The sequence below is a fragment of the Felis catus genome, chromosome A1, assembly GCF_018350175.1.
Source record: "Felis catus isolate Fca126 chromosome A1, F.catus_Fca126_mat1.0, whole genome shotgun sequence".
NCBI classification, from domain to species: domain Eukaryota; kingdom Metazoa; phylum Chordata; class Mammalia; order Carnivora; family Felidae; genus Felis; species Felis catus.
Window position 1 is genome coordinate 51,138,593 of NC_058368.1, and position 21,653 is coordinate 51,160,245.

The 21,653-nt window shown below is 42.0% G+C and overlaps 1 protein-coding gene and 1 long non-coding RNA gene across 2 annotated transcripts in view; one reads left to right on the forward strand and one right to left on the reverse strand.

Annotated features, from left to right (window-relative positions):
* LOC123384532 overlaps positions 1-21,653 on the reverse strand; it is a 43,520-nt gene that overhangs the window by 18,019 nt on the left and 3,848 nt on the right. The window contains exons 2-4 of the long non-coding RNA XR_006595740.1: positions 20,577-20,747; positions 16,007-16,209; positions 14,250-14,352 (exon numbers count right to left, since the gene is read on the reverse strand). This is a non-coding gene — a long non-coding RNA (uncharacterized LOC123384532). The remainder of the gene's footprint in view (positions 1-14,249; positions 14,353-16,006; positions 16,210-20,576; positions 20,748-21,653) is intronic.
* ACOD1 (aconitate decarboxylase 1) lies at positions 162-10,496 on the forward strand. The gene is made up of 5 exons (XM_045054566.1): positions 162-290; positions 3,963-4,124; positions 4,901-4,990; positions 6,245-6,450; positions 7,360-10,496. Exons 1-5 carry the CDS (start codon positions 282-284, stop codon positions 8,303-8,305), a joined length of 1,413 nt encoding a protein of 470 aa, XP_044910501.1. The 5' UTR covers positions 162-281; the 3' UTR covers positions 8,306-10,496.

Consider the following 21,653-nt stretch of genomic DNA (forward strand, 5'->3'; position numbering starts at 1 on the left):
ACAAGATGCATTCAGTTCCCTGATATCTATGAGAAATCATTTGACCATTTGTACATTACTTCCCAGCCTTGTCTAATTCCTCATCTCCAGTTGGGTTAAACAACTCGTTGAGAGGAAGTGGAAGTAATTGTACTTGGGAGGTGTTGAAATCATGGAAACTTTAGCGTCAGAATGAAGTGAAAGAGAATGGGCTGGAAAGAATGAAGGGTATAAAGGGAGTCACCTAGCAAGTGAATTACTCCTCCAGTTCACTCCTGAGATAAGCCTCCTCTTTCAACACGATGCTCAAGGTATTGTTATATTTTATGTGCTTATTTAAATCGGTTTTCTAGCTTACCTCTCCTTTTCTCAATTTCCTTACAGCTTCCTGCTTCTTCTTCAAAAAATGGCATTTTAACATTTCTCATGCCTCTGCGCTATTTAATTAACTGCATCTTGTTTTTCATCAGTGTTTTACCAGTAAGAGACATGATTCTGTTGCATACAATTAGGAAGAAAACGAATCATTGCAAGTTCATTGAATTGTAACCTCCCAGTCTTGTCTATATCCATTATGGCATGGCCAGATTGCCTTTGTAATGATCTGTTTACTGTCCTTAGTTTCTTGGAGAAGATAATCCTATTGTGGCAGGAATCCTAACATCTTGGTTTAGTATTCTAGAGAGCTTAGCACAGTGCCAGACACAGAGTAAGATGTCATGAAATATTTATCAAATGGTTGCATGTTTTGTCTTAATATATACATTAATCACAGCATGTTATTGAAAAGAAATGTAAATGTCATGAGAAAATCAGGAAGACCAGAAGAAGTATTTTAGAAATAGATGGACTACAGACAGTGGGGCAGTTGCATGTTTATTTTCTCATGCTCCCTTCCTCAGGAGCCATTTCTTTGGCACACAGGGCGTTATTCAGAACTTGTCAGGGAATCCCCATGGGGCCCTACCTGCATAGGTCACCAGCACCATGGGAACATGCAAATGGATGCCACAGTCACCTTCCAGATGCCATGTTGGAGCCCCGACAACAAATCCTCCCTAGGCATACAGCTTTCCCCATAACGCACTCCCAGGTCAGATCTAACCCTGAAGAGGTAAACAATCAATCACCAAATGCCCTTAACTGTGGGAGCTGTGGGAATGGAAAGAGACATTGAAAAATAAAGTCATTTTGCTTAGAAAAGGGGTCCAACCAGTTCTCAAAACTCCAAGTTTTACTTGGTGGATCATCAAGCCAGGGCTTTTTCCTCCTTGCCTCCCTCTGCCCCTAAATATGTTTACCCAAATTTCTAGCAGCATGACAAAGTTATTGTTATTCTCCATCCTAATTAGAAACACCTGTGCCAGCACCCTCTCTCTCCCATTCATGTTCTCTCCTGCTCTCTCCCACCCCAGACTCCCTCACCTTTCTACCAGAGCTTCAGAGACATACAATGTAGTCCATCCTTTTGAAAAAGGCAGGGTTTCCATGACTTGAGCATCTGAAGACTGAAAATATGGGACTAGCTGGTGGCCAGGTTGAGGACTTGCAGCTGGGCACTGGATCCATCTCTGTACCCCCGTGCAGGCACTATTCTTAGACACCCTGGATCTTCCAATTCAGAAACTCCTTACCCTATAGCTAATGTTTTAAAATGAGGTATCTGGGAGCACCTGGGTGGCTCAGTCTGTTGAGTGTCTGACTCTTGGTTTCAGCAGGTCGTGATCTCAGGGTCTGTGAGTTTGAGGCCTGTATCAGGCTCTGCGCTGACAGTGCAGAGCTTGCTTGGGATTCTCCCTCTCCCTCTGCTCCTTCCCCACTCGCTTGCTCTCTCTCAATATAAATAAATAAACTTTAAAATAAATAAACAAATAAATAAATAAATAAACTGACATATCTAATGCTCAGAGAGACCAAGGAGGTTGTACAATGATACAATACTCAGAGCAGTAAAGGGAAACCACCTGGCATTTGCTAGGCAGTACTAAGCGCTAGGCATGTAGGGAAACACAGTTGAAGAGTGGATGCTTTTAGCTATACATAATAGATGTTCTCTTATGCAGATGTGTAGAAAACAAAATAATTGCCTACACATTGAAGAACTTGATATTTAAAGGAATTGCAAAGTACTCTGCTGCTTATGAAATGCAAATAAGTCTGCGGGTTTTTATTATCTGGTTTGTGGGTGGAAGCAGAATGGTCTTCTCCGCTAGGACGACCATATTCAGCAGGCACTTCATATTCAGCAAGTTCACGGTGAGCCCATTATCATTGTTCAGCTGCTCCTCTTCCTGTGCTCCCTCTCTTGGCAAATGGCACTGCCATATCCCCATCCCGAACCCGGGCTATTGCAGCAGTCTCTTACCTGCCCTTGTCTACCCCTCGACCCATTCTCTACATGACAGACTACATGAGAGAGCTTTGCAAAACACAGTTCTGATCACATCTACCTTTTTAAAGACAGCACTATGGCGCCCCTTTGACAGGAAGTCTTCAGCATAGTGGAACCTCCCCAGCTTGGTCCAAGTCTGCGAATCCCTCTCACCTCCGCCCCTGCATGAAGCTCTGAAGCTGGGGTTGGCCCAAATCACTGCATCCTCTCACGTCTCCAAGCCCCGCCCATGCTGCACCTCTGCCTTTAACCTCCACCCTTGTCCCAGGCCCCTTCACCTGCTGACTCCCTTAAGTGTTCATAGCCAGCCCAGGTATCCATGCCTTCAGGTAATCTCCATCAACAAGAATGAATGGGAAGTCGTTCTCAAGTCGTTCTCAGTCGGTTGAGCATCCGACTTCAGCTCAGGTCATGATCTCACCGGCTGTGAGTTTGGGCCCCATGTCGGGCTCTGTGCTGACAGCTCAGAGCCTGGAAACTGCTTCGGATTCTGTGTCTCCCTCTCTCTCTGCCCCTCCCCCACTCATGCTCTCTCTGTCTCTGAAAAATGAATAAACCTTAAAAAATTTTTAATAAAAAAATATATTTCATTTACCAATATATCCTAAATATTATCATCTTAGCATGTAATATTTTAAAATTATTAATGAGATGCTTTATATTCCTCTTTTCCTACTAAGTCTTCAAAATCCAGTGTTTATTTTGCTCTCATGACACATCCCAGTTTGGACTGGCCACATTTCAAATGCTCAATAGCCAATGTGGAGAGTAGCTACCACATTGGACATAATAGCACTAGAGCATTTAAGAATCACCTAAAGATTTTAATGAAAACACAGAATCCTGTGCTATGCCTGCAAAGCTTCTGGTTCATCTGGGGGTAAGGGGTAGGATAATTCTGGAGGTCTGGAGTAGGGACTAGAATGTCCATTTTCAACAAGAACCCCAGGTGCTTCGAGGTTTGTTTTCCTCTTTAGGAAATGTGGCTTAATAATTACATGCTCAGTTTTGGAGTTAGACCCAGAGAAATTTGTGTCCAAACTCTACCACCTAAGAGCTGTGGAACTTAGTAATGTCACCTTTCCACATCTGGGTCTCTACACCTGCAAAGCGAGTGGCGCTCACAATACCTACCCAGAAACTCGTGGCATTAAATGGATACTGTATTTACAACAGGCAGGACGATGCCTGGCATGTGTCTAATAACGGCAGCTCCTAGCTGAATGCACTGCCCCCTACTCAGGCATGCCCACTTTATGGATGAGATGTCTCTCCCATCCTCTCCTAACTCTGTGCTTCCCTCCTCCATAGCCTACCCACTCTGTGACCATCATCTGCATGTTAGTCTGTGTTCTCGGCTGGACTGAGGATGGAAACTGGATATTGTGCACTCCCACATCTCTTTGCCTCACACACCCAGTACAGGGGCTCAGTACTCATCAGTCTTCAGGAACGGAACTTAAGTTGATCACCTGAGTTTCTCCTTGTGAAGCGAAACTCTTCACATAATAGTACCTCAGGCTCTTGTATAGCAAGGAATGGGCAAATGCAAAGTGAGTACAGCACTGTTCTAACACTCTTCCCTTTAAAGTCTGTCACAGAAAGCTTTGCCAGAGTGATCCATGGCTTGACAGTGGAGCACCTGACAGACCACGTCATTCAGAGAAGCAAGAGAATGATTCTGGATACCCTGGGTGTCGGCTTCCTGGGAACCAATACAGAAGTGTTTCACAAAGCCAGTGAATATAGTAAGGTAAGAAGTTCAGCGTCTACTTGAGAGGTAAAACCAAGTGTACACATATGCCTGCTCGTGAGTCATACCCACCAACGTGCCCAGAGATGTGTGCTCATGTGCTACTACTACTCTACTCTTCATTTTAGAGATATTACTTGGTGTGTATAGCATTGTTGTATATGGCTTTATGCTTTTCTATGCTCTATTTATCTGAGTTTTAATATTCATCCATATTTTTTACTAAGTTACTATCTAAAGACCAATCTTAAGACTAGTTTTAACACTAGCAATATCACATAATTTATTGTTATTATGACATAAAGCACTTTTTACCTGAGAGTCCTAGAAGCAATAACATCTACCCCAATAGTACCTACCATTCATTCATGCAAAGACTTTAAGAGACTCTTGGGAAAAAAGCTGGTTCAGCACTCTGAGCAGAGAGTGGGTGCTTATGCGGTAGACGTGATACCCACTCTCCACAATTAGTCCACCTTCGCCAGTATTTACCCTCAAGGAATACACAAGAGTAAATTCAGACTCCGTCCGCTAGAGCACCTGTGGATCACAGTCTGGGATACAGCAACAGCATCTCCCCTCCCTTCCATGGACAAAGTTGTGTATTCTTCCACAAGGAAGAGAGGAATCCAATGGTGAAGGCTGCCATCTAGCACGAAGTTTTCAAATAAGGACTCTTAAAGTCATGCCTCCACGATGAGGAATGGCTCTTAAAATGGTGACTTGGCATGCCGTGTTTCCACTCTGTCTTACTGATTGATATTCCTTTCTTTCAGATCTACAGTTCCAATGTGGCCAGCACTGTTTGGGGTCAGCCAGACTTAAGGCTCCCGCCGACATATGCTGCTTTTGTGAACGGTGTGGCTGTAAGGAGGTTTACATCTTTTCTAATTTTAGGCAATCATAATAATTTCAGAGCCAGGAAATATCTCAGAAATTGCTCAATTTCCATGTTTCACTGATAAGTCATTGAGGTTCAGAGAGATAAAGTGGTCGGCCCTCTCTTCTATGTAGTTATTGATGCTTTACAGTGAACTGACGCTTTTCAAACACATTGTGAAGTAGAGGAAATCAGTTGGAGGATTTAGATAAAAATACCCTTATGGTATCTAACTTTGAACATCTACAGCAAAAAATATAAAACCCGCTATCAAGACTCAATTCCTTTTGTTGTGGCCACTACCAGTTCTTATTCAGTAACCAGCTTTTCATCCATCCTTTCATTCAACAGATATTTACTGAGAAAGAAACAGTGGCCATATGGTGTCTATATTTTCTGAAGCAAAAATCAGCACTTTTCATCTGACAATGTTTATACTTTGTCTGTGTGTCAGCAGCAGTCTGTATCTATATACAAGATATAATTTAGACACGAATGTGTTGGGATGTCTGAGATAGTTTTATGTTTTGTGGGACAGTAGTTCAGAATACTGAAAGGCAAACGCAATAGTGTATCCCAGAGTAAATGTCCAGCAAGCAGTGTCCAGATCAGCCACATCCAAGAGCCAAGGAAATCGATTTTTAAGTGAACTTCTGACTATTACTATTTCATATCAGGGATAAGCAAATGGCTAGGATGAAGAGGAATAAAACCTCATAGCAGAAAATAATGATTTTAAAATATACCTTAATAGTTAATCTGGGTTTGAGAGTTCTTGCAACTTCCCTGTAAGTTTGAAATTATTTCATAACAAAAAGGTACAAAAATATATGGCCTGATATGGAATAAATGGCATTAAACTTTCAGTGCAACTTGTCTGGAGGGTGGGGGAGGAAGAGAGGAACAGCCGCCTAACTTCACAGCTTTGTTTTTAAGCACTCTTTCCGGGTGCTGTGGCAGAGAGCTCTGGTTACCTGGGTAAGAGCCAAGCTCACTGGGGCTCTCTAGCTGCTCCCTAAAGTCCTGCCTGCTCTAAGCAGAGGACAGCACATCCAGTACCCCGCCATATGATTAAGAATTACAGCCGGTTTACAGGTTTTATTTTCAGATAATCAGAGCTAAAAATCTCATATCAAATAGAGTTATTACTAAATTAAACCCTTACTGGTCCAAAAGCCATTGCATTCAGGTAAATCTAATTTGGTTTTTGGTTGTTGTTTGTGTGTGTATGTTTACATAGATTCACTCAATGGATTTTGATGATACATGGCATCCTGCCACCCACCCTTCTGGAGCGGTCCTTCCTGTCCTGCTGGCTTTATCAGAAGCTCTGCCTCCAAGTCCAAAGTGTTCTGGCCTTGATCTGCTCTTAGCTTTCAATGTTGGGATTGAAGTGCAAGGCCAATTACTGCGTTTCTCCAAGGAAGCCAATGACATACCAAAGAGGTAGGGAGAGAATCTGCCCCATCCAGAGGTAGATGCATTCCCCCTTGACTTGTCCACTGTTCTCTCTGTAGAGCTTTCTGACATAGAGGTGAGTTAGATCAGCTGGAGATATTAACATTAGTGCTGAGAGCTAAGTCAATTCTCCAGCCACACAGCAAACCATATATCCATATACTAAGGTATGACCCCAGAAGAAATAATGAAAAATCCCATTTGGGTTTAGAGAATCAACTAACCACAACCATAAAATACATTGGGGCCTCTCATCCTAGGGCGATTCACGTCATTTGGGCACCCAAGGTACTCTGAATATTCCTAGTCTCATCTCAGAGCAGAATCTACTTGGATATTTGCTGAGGTCCTTCAGATTGAGAACATTCAGAAGATCCTGAACCTGACTGTTCAACCCATAGAGCAAAAATAGTCACATGCTGGCTATATCATGTGATTCAATCTTATATTTATTTTTCCACTTGATCCAGCCTGCTAGCAGAGGAGTAGATTGGAATACCGGGCGAATTTTCAATTTCTGCAAGGCCCTCCATTTTTATAGCTACTTACATGGGATTTCAGCAAGCAGCAACTTTTGCCTTTCTGGCAATAACTATAAAGAATTTATTGTGTCAGGCACTGATGGAAGCATGTGAATTCATTCAAAACTCACAAAACCCTATGAGACAGATATTATTGTCACCATGTTATGTAAGAGGAAACAGGTACAGACAAGTTGAATAACTTTCCCAAGATCACACAGCCCGTACGTGGTAGAGCTGAGATTTGAACCCAGCAGGGCTCCATTGCTACACCAGCAGCAGGGCTCCATTGTCTACATTCCCGACTATCATACCAGACTGCCTCCTACTGACTGAGGTCTGTAAATCTCCAACTCTTTGCTTTTTTGCTTTCCAGATTCCATCCCCCCTCAGTGGTAGGAACCTTGGGTAGTGCTGCTGCTACATCCAAGTTTTTGGGGCTCAGCATGACAAAGTGCCGAGAGGCCCTGGCTATTGCTGTTTCTCATGCCGGGGCACCCATAGCAAACGCTGCCACTCAGACCAAGCCTCTTCATATCGGCAATGCTGCCAGGCATGGGATGGAAGCCGCTTTTCTGGCAATGCTGGGTCTCCAAGGAAACAGACAAATCTTGGACATGCAGACAGGGTTTGGGGCCTTCTATGCCAACTATTCTCCAAAAGTTCTTCCAAACCTAGATTCCCACACTTGGCTGCTGGACCAGCAGGATGTGGCCTTCAAGCGGTTCCCTGCACATTTGGCCACCCACTGGGTGGCAGACGCAGCTGCATCTGTGAGAAAGCACCTTGTAACAGACAGAGCCCTGCTTCCCATTGACCGCATTGCAAGAATTGTGCTCAGAATTCCAGATGTCCAGTATGTAAACAGGCCCTTCCCAGACTCAGAGCATGAGGCTCGTCATTCCTTCCAGTTTGTGGCCTGTGCCACACTGCTTGATGGCAGCATCACTGTCCCATCATTCCACAAATGCCAGATCAACAGGCCACAGGTGAGGGAGTTGCTCAGTAAGGTGGAGCTGGAGCACCCTCAAGACAACCTGCCAAGCTTCAACACACTATACTGTGAGATAAGTGTCACTCTCAATGATGGAGCCACCTTCACAGAGCGCTCTGATACCTTCTATGGCCATTGGAGGAAGCCATTGAGCCAGGAGGACCTACGGGAGAAGTTCAGAGCCAATGCTTCCAGCGTGCTGTCCTGTGATATAGTAGATAGACTTACAGAGATGGTAGAGAACCTAGAAGACCTAGAAGACTGTTCTGTCCTAACCACTCTTCTGAAAGGACCGTCTTCACCGGAGATGGTTTCAAAATCTATCTAGCATCCAACAATTTCATCAGACAGTTTCTCCTGAGGCTTACCAACATCTAAGTGACTTTATATTGGGGAAAAATCAGTGATCTGCTTTATACAGCAAGGGTTTACTATCGCTCTGCCCAGGAACAAGTGAAGCAAGGTGGAGAGAGTCCAGAAACAGAATTGGATTTTTATGGAAGGAGTCTTTTCCTATAAATTCTGCAAGACAGTTCCAATTACCTGAAGAAAAATAATAAATATGCAAGAAACACAGAGAAATTGATTTTATAAGTATTCATAAGGTTGAAATTCAAGTCACCTCTGATTTGCTTGTAAGGTTAATCTTTACAGAAGAGTTCTTTATGAACTTCATGAACCTTAAGATGTGGGAGGAATTTGAACCTACATGTAAGTTTGCTGACAGTCGACAAGAGCTCTGGCCTATTGTACCACCACCATGTTTCTTGGACCATGGTTTTTTACAAGCCCCCCACAGTAGAGGGGGTGCTATTGGGTTTAAATATAAGGAATTAGTGGGTACAAATCCTGCCCCTACAACTTACTAGATGTGACCCTAAGCATGTTACTGGGTAGCCCTCTGCCTCAGTTTAAAGCAGAAATAAAAAGCGGTATAAAAAGTAAAATAGTTTGGCTCTGGAAGCCATGCTGCTAACCACTACAATATACTGTGTTTTGTTACAAAAAATTTTTTGAGAAAAATATAGACGAAGAGTTTGACATGTAATAAAGAACGACAGCAAAAAATATGTGGGTAATTAAGTAACTATTGACTTTGTAAAATAATAAAAATGTCTTATGGGGTTAAAAATTGCAACTTTAGCAATACATATAAGCAGGGAGTTACTATAATTAATGTGCTCTAAATTCCTTATGTCATTCAAGAAAAGGGCAAAGCTATTAACTGTAGACTTTGATTTGTAAGTATGCATGTTGACATTTCCAGGGTAACCATTATAAGACAACAGTAGAATATACCACTTCCAGGTTAACAGAGAGAGAAATATGGAATTAGGAAAAAGAAAATAAACCAAAGGAAGGCAAGAAAGGAGGAGGAAAAGAAATATAAGAAAGGTAGAACATATAGAATATAAAATGATAGGAAAAAATCCAAATATATCTGTAATTACAAGAAGAATAAATGGACTAAATAGTTCAGTTAAAAAATACAGAGACTATGTATACATAAAAAACAATCTTTAACAAGTTTATTAGCATCTAATTTACAAACCATTAACTCATCTATCTTTTGTCCAATTCAATGAGTTTTAGTAAATTTATAGAGTTGTACAAACATCATCACCATCCAGTTTTGGAGAACTTCTCTTCATTTTTTTTAAAGATTTTATTTATATGTTTTAAAAATTTATTTTTAAGTAATCTTAGGTAATCAAACCCATAACTCTGAGATCAAGAGTCACGTGCTCTACCGACTAAGTGAGCCAGGAGCCCCGGGAGTACTTCTATCATGCCAAAAACAGAGAAACAAATAAAACCCTCATGCTGGTCTGCAATCAATCCCTATTTCCACCTCCAGCCTTAGCAACCAATGATCCATTTTCTATCTCTATGGTTGTGTCTCCTTCAGACATTTCATATAAATGGAATCATACAATATGTGGTCTTATGTGTCCAGTGTCTTTCACTTAGCATAGTGGTTTTAGATTTTTCCATATATGTATCGATACTTTATTCTCTTTCACTGCTGAGTAGCATTCTGTTGTATGATATACTACATTTATTTACCCATCCAGGAGTTAATGGACAGCATATTGTTTCCAGTTTGGGTCTACTACAAATAATGTTTCTATGAATGTTCACATGCATGTCTTGGTGTGGACATATCTTTCCATTCCTGTTAGGTAGATACTTGCGAGTGGGAATGCTGGGTCATTTAGGAAGTACATGTTTAACTTTAGAAAAAACTGTTCTTCAAAGCAGCTCTATCACATTACATTTCCATCAGTAATGTGTGTGGGTTCCAGTTTCTCCAAATCCTCACCAACTCTTGGAATTGTCAGTCTTTTTTATTTTCTCCTGTGTAGTGAGTACATAATGGTATGTTGTGGCCTTAGTTTGCATTTTCCAAATGACTAACTCTTGCCTATTTTTGACAATTATTTTAATTAAGTTGTCTTCTTATCATTCAATTGTAGGAATTCTTTATATATCCTGAGTATAAGTTCTTTATAGATACACGTTTTACAAATATTTTCTCCCAGTCTGTGGTTTGTCTTTTCATGTTTTTAATGGTCTCTTTTAAAGAGAAAAAGTTTTAAATTTTGATCAACTCCATTTTATCATTTTAAAAAATTTTACTAAAAAAATATAGAAAATAAAAAAATTGTTATTGTTCCTGGTTTTGGTGTCATCAGGAGTCATTTCTTAAAAAATCCAGGGGCACCTGGGTGGCTCAATCGGTTAGCAGCTGACTTCAGCTCAGGTCATGAACTCGTGGTTCGTGAGTTCAAGCCCCGCGTTGGACTCCGACTGCTGAGCTGGGCTGCTGACAGCTCAGAAGCCTGGAGTCTGATTCGGATTCTGTGTCTCCCTCTCTCTCTGCCCCTCCCCCACTCACACTGTCTCTGTCTCTGTCTCTGTCTCTTTCTAAAAATAAATAAACATTAAAAAATAATAACAAAATTAAAAAACCAGTTATATAAGTTATTTAAGACTCATGAGGATGCAGAAAAGTTCAAAGTAAAAAAGTCGGGGAAATATCGATGGAACACTAACAAAAGCAAGCTGGAATAAATAAATGTTAATATTAAACAAAATAGAACTCAAGCAAAAAGCAGTCAGTTAAGCATCCAACTCTTGGTTTTGGTTCAGGTCATGATCTCATGGTTTCATGAGTTTGAGCCCCACATCAGGCTCTGCACAGGCAGCACAGAGCCTGCTTGGGATTCTCTCTCTCTCCCTCTCTCTCTGCCCCTTCTCCACTGGTGCTATCTCTGTCTCTCTCAAAATAAATAAATAAACTTAAAACAATAAATAAAGAAAAGATAATATAAAATAAATTAAATTAAATTAAATTAAATTAAATTAAATTAAAATCTTACAAGAACATTTATGGGGTGCCTGGGTGGCTCAGTCAGTTAAGCGACCGACTTTGGCTCAGGTAATGATCTCACAGTTTGTGGGTTCGAGCCCTGCATTGTGCTCGCTGCTATCAGTTCAGAGCTTGCTTTGGATCCTCTGTTCCCCCCTCTCTCTGCATACCCCCACTCTCACATGCTCTATCTCTCTCTCTCAAAAAAAAACATTTAAGAAAATTAAAAATAAAAATCTCACAGAACATTTACAAAAAAGGACCATATACTGAGCCATAAAGCAAGTCTTAAAAACTTTTTAAAGGACTGGAAGATATGGATCATTTTCTCTAATCACAATGAAATTTAAGTTCCATATTAAAAAAAAAGATTAGACAAGAATGAAATGTTTAGAAATAAAAATTCCTTGAAATAACTTGGGTCACAGAAGAAATGATCACAAAAATTATAAAACATCTAGAACCTACCAATAACAAAACCGCATATATCAGAATTTGTAGGCTATACCTAAAACAGTACTTATAAGTGTGTAAATTTTCTATGGCTGGCTCTGTATCATTTGTATTATGCTGTTCCATAGGACATATCCTGTAACTGTAATTAATTTGTCTGAACATGGTAAATAAAACAGGAGATCAAAGTCGTAGTTTCTACTGTGGCCTTCAGATAAAATTTAATTATCCCGTCTTTATACACCAGAAATTTCTAGGGGCAAGATCTAAGGGCTAGTAATAATATCCTCAGATAATCCCTGTTAAAAACAAGACAACAGACCCCAAGCGGAGTCCTTATGCTAAGTCCCACATCAGTAAAATGATATATACTTACAGTTTCAGCATTCCCAGAAATGGAATCATATCAAACAGGTCATTCAGAAATTGCCAGATCAGCACCAGTTAGCCAATATGCCTAATAGACCCCCGCCATCCCCCAAAGAAAAGTAACCTTGCAATAACCTATTTTGTCTCATATAACTTCCTTGTTCCTGCTCCCTTCTACCTATAAAAGTCTCTCATCTTATACAGCTCCTTGGAGTTCCTTTCTATCTGCTAGGCTCCATGCTGTAGGATTCAAATCAATTTTTGCTCAAATAAATTCTTAAAAAAATTAATAGGCCTCAGTTTATCTTTACACACCCTTGATGGATGTTTCAGACAAAAAGCAGGGGTTGGGGAAGATCTCTCCTGAGGGGACCACAGCACTAAGGTGACCTTGATATTGGTTATTATGCACACCAAATTAACTGAAGGCAGAAGAAAATATGAGGGAATGTGGGTCTGTAGAGAGAGCATAAGGGTCCTCTTCACTGGCAGCCCTGTGCACCATCCGCCCCCACCATACCACATACAAAAAAATCGACGGTTCCTTTCTAGGAGAGTCAAAAGCTAGGGTATTTTTTTAGCCAGAGTGCTGGTAGAGAGCTTTTGAGGGAATGGGAGAGTAAAGCCAAGCCTCTTGTCTCTTCTTTCCATGAGGCTGGAGAACAAGGACAGCCTGTGAGTCTCCTCACCCTGACAAAGGCCAAGGTGGGGGCCTGGACCGCTCTGATCTGCTATCTAGGCAGTGTGGCAAATGCTGGCTTTTCCCCTTCCCTTGGGGGTGGCAGCAAAGCATCCTGCTTAGTCTTTTGTGTTATAGGCTCTGTATCCAGGCAAATGAGTCGTCTACGTGGATCAGGCCAGACAACATGGGAGGAAGCCCACTCAAGACTGGGACAAAGGCCCCAGCTCAGAAAGGGGTTCATTCCAGCACCCTGTGTTTCTGCATCCTCAGCACACATTCGAGGCCTTGAGTCAAACTTCCTGTCACCAGACACACCTGAGGAGCCCTGGTGCTGGCTAGTATGTATGTTTTGGGGATCCCAAGACCACACGCACACTCAGGGATCACCAGAGGAACTTTGGGAACTCAGCAAAGAGTTGCACTCTGGTTAAGGGTTATACAGTGCAAGGTTACGTGACAGGGTCAACTGGAGTAAAAGACACTGGCAGAGTCTGGAGGTTTGTGACGCCCCCTCCCACCAGCGAGGAGACACGTGAGTGTGTTCCTCTCTCCAGGAGTGAAAAATTCACTGAAGTCGGTACACTGTGTCTGCCCTGGGAAGAGACTCTGCACCCAAGGCTTTTAACAGTGTCTGGTCACGTAGGTCCCCTCCACCCAGCAACGATCAAAATCGCCAACTCCAAGAAGGCGAGAACAGCGATGTCTGCACAGCCTAGGCCAAGCGAACCAGTTTTATGAGTCAGGGAGTGTGTATGTGCCAAGCTCCCAGACGCCAGCCGAGATGAACCAAAGGCAGCAGCTTATGGCCTCCTATGGTCTCCTTTCTGCACAACTTTTCCCAGACTAAAATGCCTTTCTTTCCTATTTGTGTGGCTTTGTGGGGGACAGACACATGACGACCAACTGGACTTTGCCTCCACCCCAGGAATTGTCTCTGCGCTGTAGCACTTGAGCTGTGTGTTCCATCACAGTATTAACTAAAACTGGTATCCCTGGGGCTTAAAGCTGTCACAGACCAAAGAGCTGTCGTGATTTTAACCCAGGCACTGAAAACGAAAATGTGACTTTAAAGAGAAATTTTATATATTATGTTTTATAACAACTTTACTTGCAACCCTTTATCTAAAAAAGTTATCAGATAAGTCTCTTCCGACCCCACCTTAAGGTCTGTAATGGCTCATGGAGGGAATCTCTTTGGAGAAGCTGAGTAGCTAGTGGGCATTCATTACCAACAAATTCATATCAAGGGCCTAATACAACAGAGGATGTTCTCAGTGCAGGTGATAAAGCAGTCAATAGAATATTCAAGAACCTTTTACAATCATGAGCTTATAATCCAGTATGAGTAGAGAGCCCAGCAAAACAAGTACCTAGGACAAGGAAAGTGCTCCATACCTATTCCGGCCTGGCTGTGCTTCCTTCATGCTTCCCCGGAGCGAATGTGAACCTTCCTTCAGTGGACTTCATAGTTTCTAGCTCTTCTGGGCCGGAGCATGACCTGTGACATTAAAAGATTTGTGGCACTGTAGAAATGCAGCTTCCCTGTCAATTCTGGAAGGACTTCCCTGCAGAGAGCAAAGCTACAGGGATCAGAAGACGGGGGGGGGGGGGGGGGTGCAAAGCCACAATAAGATACCCCACTTTCCCTACAGCAGAGGTGTGCCCCTGTACACACACACGTGTTGTGTCTTCCCATCATACGAAATCTACCAGCAGTGTTGCAGATTTTTATCACTCGGTGAAATTGTTTCATTCTCCCTCTCTTCTCCTATCCCATATTAAAAAACAACAAAAAAACCCCACACAAAACAGTATAGCGGTAGTTCACAGCTAGTGATCGTTGAAAAGACATCCAAAACAGAGGAGTGTTGCACAGGCTACTCTGGTTCCTGCTAAAGCCTGGGTGCCCAGCGACTGACAGCTGAACACTGAACACGTCAAAAGAATGTATGATACACAGTAACTTTAAGAAGGGTCCTGGCTTTATCTGAATCGTAAAGAACAGAATACCTTCACAGAAATCATGAAGATTAGTCATCTAGTTCAGTTGTAAATGCTGAAATCAACATTCAGAGGTGAGCATCTCACTTAAATTCTCCCTGCTTTCTGTTGCAGTTATTATTAAAAATAATCCAACCCACCCCAGCTACAGCTGGTGTCCGTACAGGAACCAAACTGGAGGTTCAGGAAAAAGCCTTTGGAACAGCCCAACGCCCATCTGTTTGAAACACGGCATGAGAGTGTTGTTTCCGACTTTAAAAAACGAAAGACAGAAATGAAAGCGTGCTTGTTTAGAAACCATGTATCTCTGAATGATTCAGTGATGGTTATTTAATCTTTGAGCCAAGATCACACTGAAAGTTCCTATCAGTAAGTGACAAAGTGGGTACTTCATTTGGCTGGAGCTGAATCTTTTCACTTGAACAATTTCTTCTAATTATTATAAGTAAAATATCACTTTTCAAATCCATTACAAAACATTATAAAATAGCCATTCTTCCTATTCCTTCAAAAAGCTCGTGCAGAGGGGCAGCACCTGTGCGGCTCGGACACCCCCGCCCCCCGCAGCCGTGTTTGCATCTAGGCTTCTGTGCAGCCGTGGCTCCAGCAGCATCACCGAACCTATCAGAAGAGGGGACAACGGAGTGGAGGAAAATGCTTCTTCAGCAACAGACAGCAGGACTGTGAAGAGAGTTACAATGATTAGCTTGCACTGGCCTCTCAAATGCTGCAGTGTGGAACAACAGCCCACGGGCACTCTGCACATAAAGTATCTGTTCTGACACGTGGCTTCATTTAAATATTCCCTTCGTAAGAGAAATGAAGGCTGTATGTACTAGGATCAATAGGAAATAATAAAGCAAGTATAATTTGATCCATACAGCTGAATGGTATCACACAAGAGAATTGCTGCATTGAAATTTGCTTCTTACAGAGAAAGCCAATATATGTTGAAAGAATATTTTCCCTATGATTCAAAGCCATCTGGTGTCATCATCTTAAATCACTGTCCCTTACCATGTCCGCCCCCCCCTGCCCTAATGCCAATCACCAAATATGGCAACCCCACAATGAAAGATGATTTGTTAAGTAGTCACATTTATATTCATCTGGAGGAAGGAAAATAGGAAAGCACTGTAGAGCCTGCTTACCCAGCAGTAAGCTTTTCATCCTTTTCTCCCCTTCCATCCACACTGAATAGCGTGACCCACTGTGACTTCACAAGCAGGAAGGTTGTAGCTGCCAGCACACTGGAAATGAAGCACCCGCTGATAGGCATCTTGGCACAGCGGAGGGCTGAAAGAGTCCTTTACAGAACTGTTGACAGGGCAGTTCTGGGCCACCCCAAAACCACCTACAAAGACAAGGAACCCAGGATTATTTGAGGCAGCTGACAAGAAGAACCTATGAACAATTAATTCTTTTTTTTGGTAATTTTTATTCATTTATTTTTAATATTATTTTTAATTTTTTAAATTTATATCCAAATTAGTTAGTATATACTGCAACAATGATTTCAGGACTAGATTCCTTAGTGCCCCTTACCCAGTTAGCCCATCCCCCTCCCACAACCCTCCAGTAACCCTCAGTTTGTTCTCCATATTTATGAGTCTCTTCTGTTGTGTCCCCCTCCCTGTTTTTATATTATTTTTGTTTCCCTTCCCTTATGTTCATCTGTTTTGTCTCTTAAAGTCCTCATATGAGTGAAGTCATATGATTTTTGTCTTTCTCTGACTGACTAATTTCACTTAGCATAATACCCTCCAGTTCCATCCACGTAGTTGCAAATGGCAAGATTTCATTCTTTTTGGCTGCCAAGTACTACTCCATTGTATATATATACCCCATCTTCTTTATCCATTCATCCATCAATGGATATTTGGGCTCTTTCCATACTTTGGCTATTGTTGATAGTGCTGCTATAAATGGGGGTGCACGTGTCCCTTCCAAACAGCACACCTGTATCCCTTGGATAAATGTCTAGTAGTGCAATTGCTGGGTCGTACGGTAGTTCTATGAACAATTAATTCTTAAGCAAAGAATTAAGGTATATGAGAGCAATAACACGTTATTAGAAAGGAAAAATAGCATTTCTTTAAGACTCTGGGGTTGACAATGACTCTAGTTAATTCATTAACTTCATTTTACAAAGTCAGAGTTGCAACCTCTATCTGTCAAAGTTGTTCAGAGATCATTTTGACTTTTATTTTTTTAAGTTTACTTATTTATTTTGAGAGTGAGAGAAAAAAGAGAGCGCGCGCACGTGCATAAGCAGGGGAGAGAGAGAATCCCAAGCAGGCTCCAAGATCGGCACAGAGCCTGGTCCCACGAACCGTGAGATCATGACCAGAGCCAAAATCAGAGTCAGATGCTCAACCAAGCGAGCCACCCAGGCGCCCCTCAGAGATCCTTTTGTAAAGAGCTGATGCCAAATGCTAAAACACCAACCCAATTATTAGGGAGTTTACATGGCTTCAATGTAGCCCTGTAGCAAATGGATTTTACAGATATAGAGGGTTTATATTAACCAAATAATAAGCACCATTTTGCATCAACAGTAAAATTCTGAAGACACAAGCTGGGATACCCATGTTGATAATAATTTTTGCTAAATACTTCAAGCGTGGTACAAATAGAACTATGTATTTTTAAAAAGCATTGGGGTAATTTCATTTCTTCTAAAAACAAAATGCATCTTCATGTGTTAGAATAAAATACTTTTTTTTCAAATCACAGTAATTTTTAAAAATTGATTTACAAGTAACACCATTTTAGATGTGAAAATACTAATTTTAACATCAGACCTCAAGGGCAATCATCTTTACAAACTGTCTCAGGGCATGCCTATTGGCAGTGAAAGAAAAAAGAATACAACTAAAAGACACCAGCAACTCAAATAAAATTATCTCCTTTACTGCCCTCACCCTGCATTTGGTAAATAGATATTTTAATTTATGTTATATATATAGTATGTAGAAAGTCTTCAAAGATGGTGCCCTAATATGCACGCCTCCTGGTACTCGTGCCTTTTGGTATTCTCCTTTCTTTGAACCTAGTCTCCCTTTTGATCAACAGAATGTGGCATAAGTGATTCTGAGGGACATCTGTGGCTAGAGCAGAAGAGGAAAGCCTGGGTCTCTTGGAATGCTTGCTCTGGGGGATGCCAGCTTGCATGTGAGAAGCTCAGACACCCCAAGGTCTGTAAGTTACAAAGAAGCCCAAGATTGCCACATGGAATGGCCAGATGGCTGCACAGCCAACCAATCCCGACTCAGGCATCAGACTGGAGCCTGATTGAATCTTCAGATGTCTGCAGCTCCAGCCACCATGCAGCTGCAGGAGAGGCCTCAAGCAAAGCTCAAGCTAAGCCTAGTCAACCAACAGAACCAGGAAAGATAATAAATTATTAAGACACTAAATTTTAGTGGTAATTGTCATATAGCAACAGATATCTGGAATACTTTATATGTAAAATAGCAGTAAGCAACCTGCTCAGATAAATATGTATAAGCATCCACAAGTGGCACACTTTTGTTTTTTTACATTTACCTATTTTTGAGAGACAGAGAGAGACAGAGCACAAGTAGGGGAGGGGCAGAGAGAAAATGAGACGCAGAATCCCAAGCAGGCTCCAGGCTTTGAGCTGTCAGCACAGAGCCCGACGCGGGGCTCGAACTCACAAACTACAAGATCATGACCTGAGCCAAAGTCGGATGCTTAACCAACTGAGCCATCCAGGTGCCCCCTCACTTTTTTTAAATGTTATTTATTTTTGAGAGAGAGAGAGAGAATGAGCAGAGGAGGCACAGAGAGAGGGAGACACAGAATCTGAAGCAGGCTCCAGGCGCTGTGCTGTCAGCACAGAGCACAGTGCAGGGCTTGAACTCACGAACTGTGAGGTCATGACCTGAGCTGAAATGGGACACTTAACTGAATGAGCCACCCAGGTGTCCCAGCACACTTCTTACCTAAAACGATGATTTCCGATTCTCACTGTGGGACATCTCCTAACTGCCTCCATAGATTTCAACAATATTGTGAATGTTTAAAATACTCTTAAAATAGGGTCACCTGGGTGGCTGAGTCAGTGAAGTGTCTGACTCTTGATTTCGGCTCAGGTCATGATCTCACAGTTTGGGAGATGGAGCCCTGCATCAGGCTCTGCAATGGCAGTGTGGAGCCTGCTTGGGATTCTCTCTCTCCCTCTCTCTCTGCCCCACCCCCATGTGTGCATGTGTGCACGCTCTCTCTCAAAATAAATAAATAAACATTTAAAAAAAACAAAATAATCTTAAAATAAAACTGATTGTTAGTGTTTAAACAAACTAAACCAACTTGGGACACCTGGGTGGCTCAGTTGGTTGAACATCAGACTCTTGATTTCCTGGCTCAGGTCATGATCTCACGGTTCGTGAGTTTGAGCCCCACGTTGCTCTCTGCGCCAACAGTGAGGAGCCTGCTTGGGATTCTCTCTTTCCCTCTTTCTCTCTCTGCCCCTCCCCTGCTCTCTCCCTCTTTCAAAATAAATAAATAAATTATATATATATATGTATATATATATACACACACACACACACACACACGTATGTATATATGTATATGTACATATATACATACATGTATATATGTATACATATATATATAATTAAACTAAAACTGGTTAGTTTGAAAAATAAATATATAACATTGAATTCCTTATGAGGGGATTAAATAAAAGGAAAAAAAATACTTAAGACAATTATACTTGTAAGTCAATATTTATTTTATTTTTTAAAGAAATTTTTTAAACGTTTTTATTTATTTTTGAGACAGAGAGAGACAGAGCATGAGCAGGGGAGGGGCAGAGAGAGAGAGGGAGACACAGAATCCGAAGCAGGCTCCAGGCTCCGAGGCATCAGCCCAGAGCCCGACGCGGGGCTCAGACTCACGGAGTGTGAGATCATGACCTGAGCCGAAGTCGGACGCCCAACCGACTGAGCCACCCAGGTGCCCCAATCATTTATTTTAAAAGGTAGGTATACATCCATATGTACAGGCATGTAGATAGGCAGGTCACCTATCTATAAAGTGATCACTGTGCTGAAAAGGTCTAGAAACAGGCAACCCTCCACTGTGATTTCCAGAGTCTTGAGGCCTCAAAATGTGGGCTGCATGCCACATGCCACCTGTCACCTGAGAGCTGAATAAGAATCTGCACTGTAACAAGATCTCCAGGTGAATCACCTACCAATTAAACTTAGAGATATGCCGTTCTAGTGCAGTGGATCCCAAATTTGTCTGCATATGAGAATCACCTAGGAACCTTAAAACTTCCGAAATTTTGGGAGGGAGGACACAGGCATTGGTGGTTTTAAAGCCTACCAGGTGATTCCAGGTGCAGCCAAGTCTGGGAACCACTGGTCATTCTTGATAGAGCACTGGTTCTCAATCGTTGCTACACAGTGGAAGAACCTGTAAAGCATCAAAAAGCACTGACATCTGTTTCCACCCCCAGAAAGTCTGATGTAACTGGTCTGAGATGTGACCCAGGCACTGAGACTGTTTAAAGGCTTTCCAAGTGACTTTCATGTGCAGCAAAGTTTGAGAACCATGACCTACCTCCTGGCACAGAGGCTTCAAAATGGCAGCTGAATCTGTGCAGCTTTTGCTGGAAGAGGGTTTAGAGTCAGTGAACATTAATTAAAATGAACAGTTGGCCTCAACAGCTTTCAGCTAACTCACCGGTGTAATGGCAGCTTCAAGCTTGCTGGAGTTCAGGTCTGCCAAATCTTGTAGGCCCCCATGGGCTCTTCTGGCACTTTCCTTTGGTACATTTCTCTTCTCTTCTGTTGGGCTCCCTTTCAAGTGATTAACAATGTACATCTGCTCAGCATTAGGAGCAAATAGCTTCACCTTCAAAAATAGAAATAAAAACAAATGATGTCATTGCCTCTTTGAAAACAATCAAGCAAATCAATCTTAGAGCCTAAATAAACCAGGAAGGAAAGTCAGAAAACCACTAAGTAATTCCGTATGCCTTCAGGGCCAACACCAACTACAAATATCAGCCACAAGAAAGAAACTGCAGGGGACTTCTAGAGGGGAAAAAAAGAGCTATAAATTAGCTTCTAGAAAGAAAGTAGAACAGAAACAGGTTGCTTTCCAAATACATCTATCTATCTATCTACACACATACAGAAATGTGTGTGTGTGTGTGTGTGTGTGTGTGTGTGTGTGTGTGTGTGTATACAGTTTACCCTTGAACAATACAGGAGTTAGGGACACTGACCTCCTATGCAGTCAAAAATTCATCTATTGGGGCACTTGGATGGTTCATGCAGTTAAGCATCTGACTCCTGATTTCAGCTCAGGTCATGATTTCACAGTTCATGGGACTGAGTTCTGCACCCAGCTCCGTACTGATGGCACAGAGCCTGCTTGGGATTCTCTCTCTCCCTCCCTGCACCTCCCCTGCTTACATATGTGCACTCTCTCTTAAAATAAATAAATAAACATTCTTAAAAATTTTGTGTATAGGGGCACCTGGGTGGCTCAGTCAGTTGGGCCTCTGACTTTGGCTTGGGTCATGATCTCACAGTTTGTGAGTTCAAACCCCGCATCGGGCTCTGTGCTGACAGCTCAGAGCCTGGAGCTTGCTTTGGATTCTGTGTCTCCCTCTCTCTCTGCCCACCCCCCCCCCCCCACTTGCACTCTGTCTCTCTGTCTCTCAAAAATAAATAAACATTAAAAAAATTTTGTGTATAACTTCTGACTCCCCAAAAACTTAACTACTAATAGACTACTGTTGACCAAAAACCT

What these genes read in the sequence shown, in the direction of transcription:
- ACOD1 (XM_045054566.1), top strand. An exon ending in AAGCCAGTGAATATAGTAAG is followed by an intron (nt 4,125 to 4,900) that starts GTAAGAAGTTCA and finishes CCTTTCTTTCAG; the next exon opens with ATCTACAGTTCCAATGTGGC. An exon ending in GCCAATGACATACCAAAGAG is followed by an intron (nt 6,451 to 7,359) that starts GTAGGGAGAGAA and finishes TTTGCTTTCCAG; the next exon opens with ATTCCATCCCCCCTCAGTGG.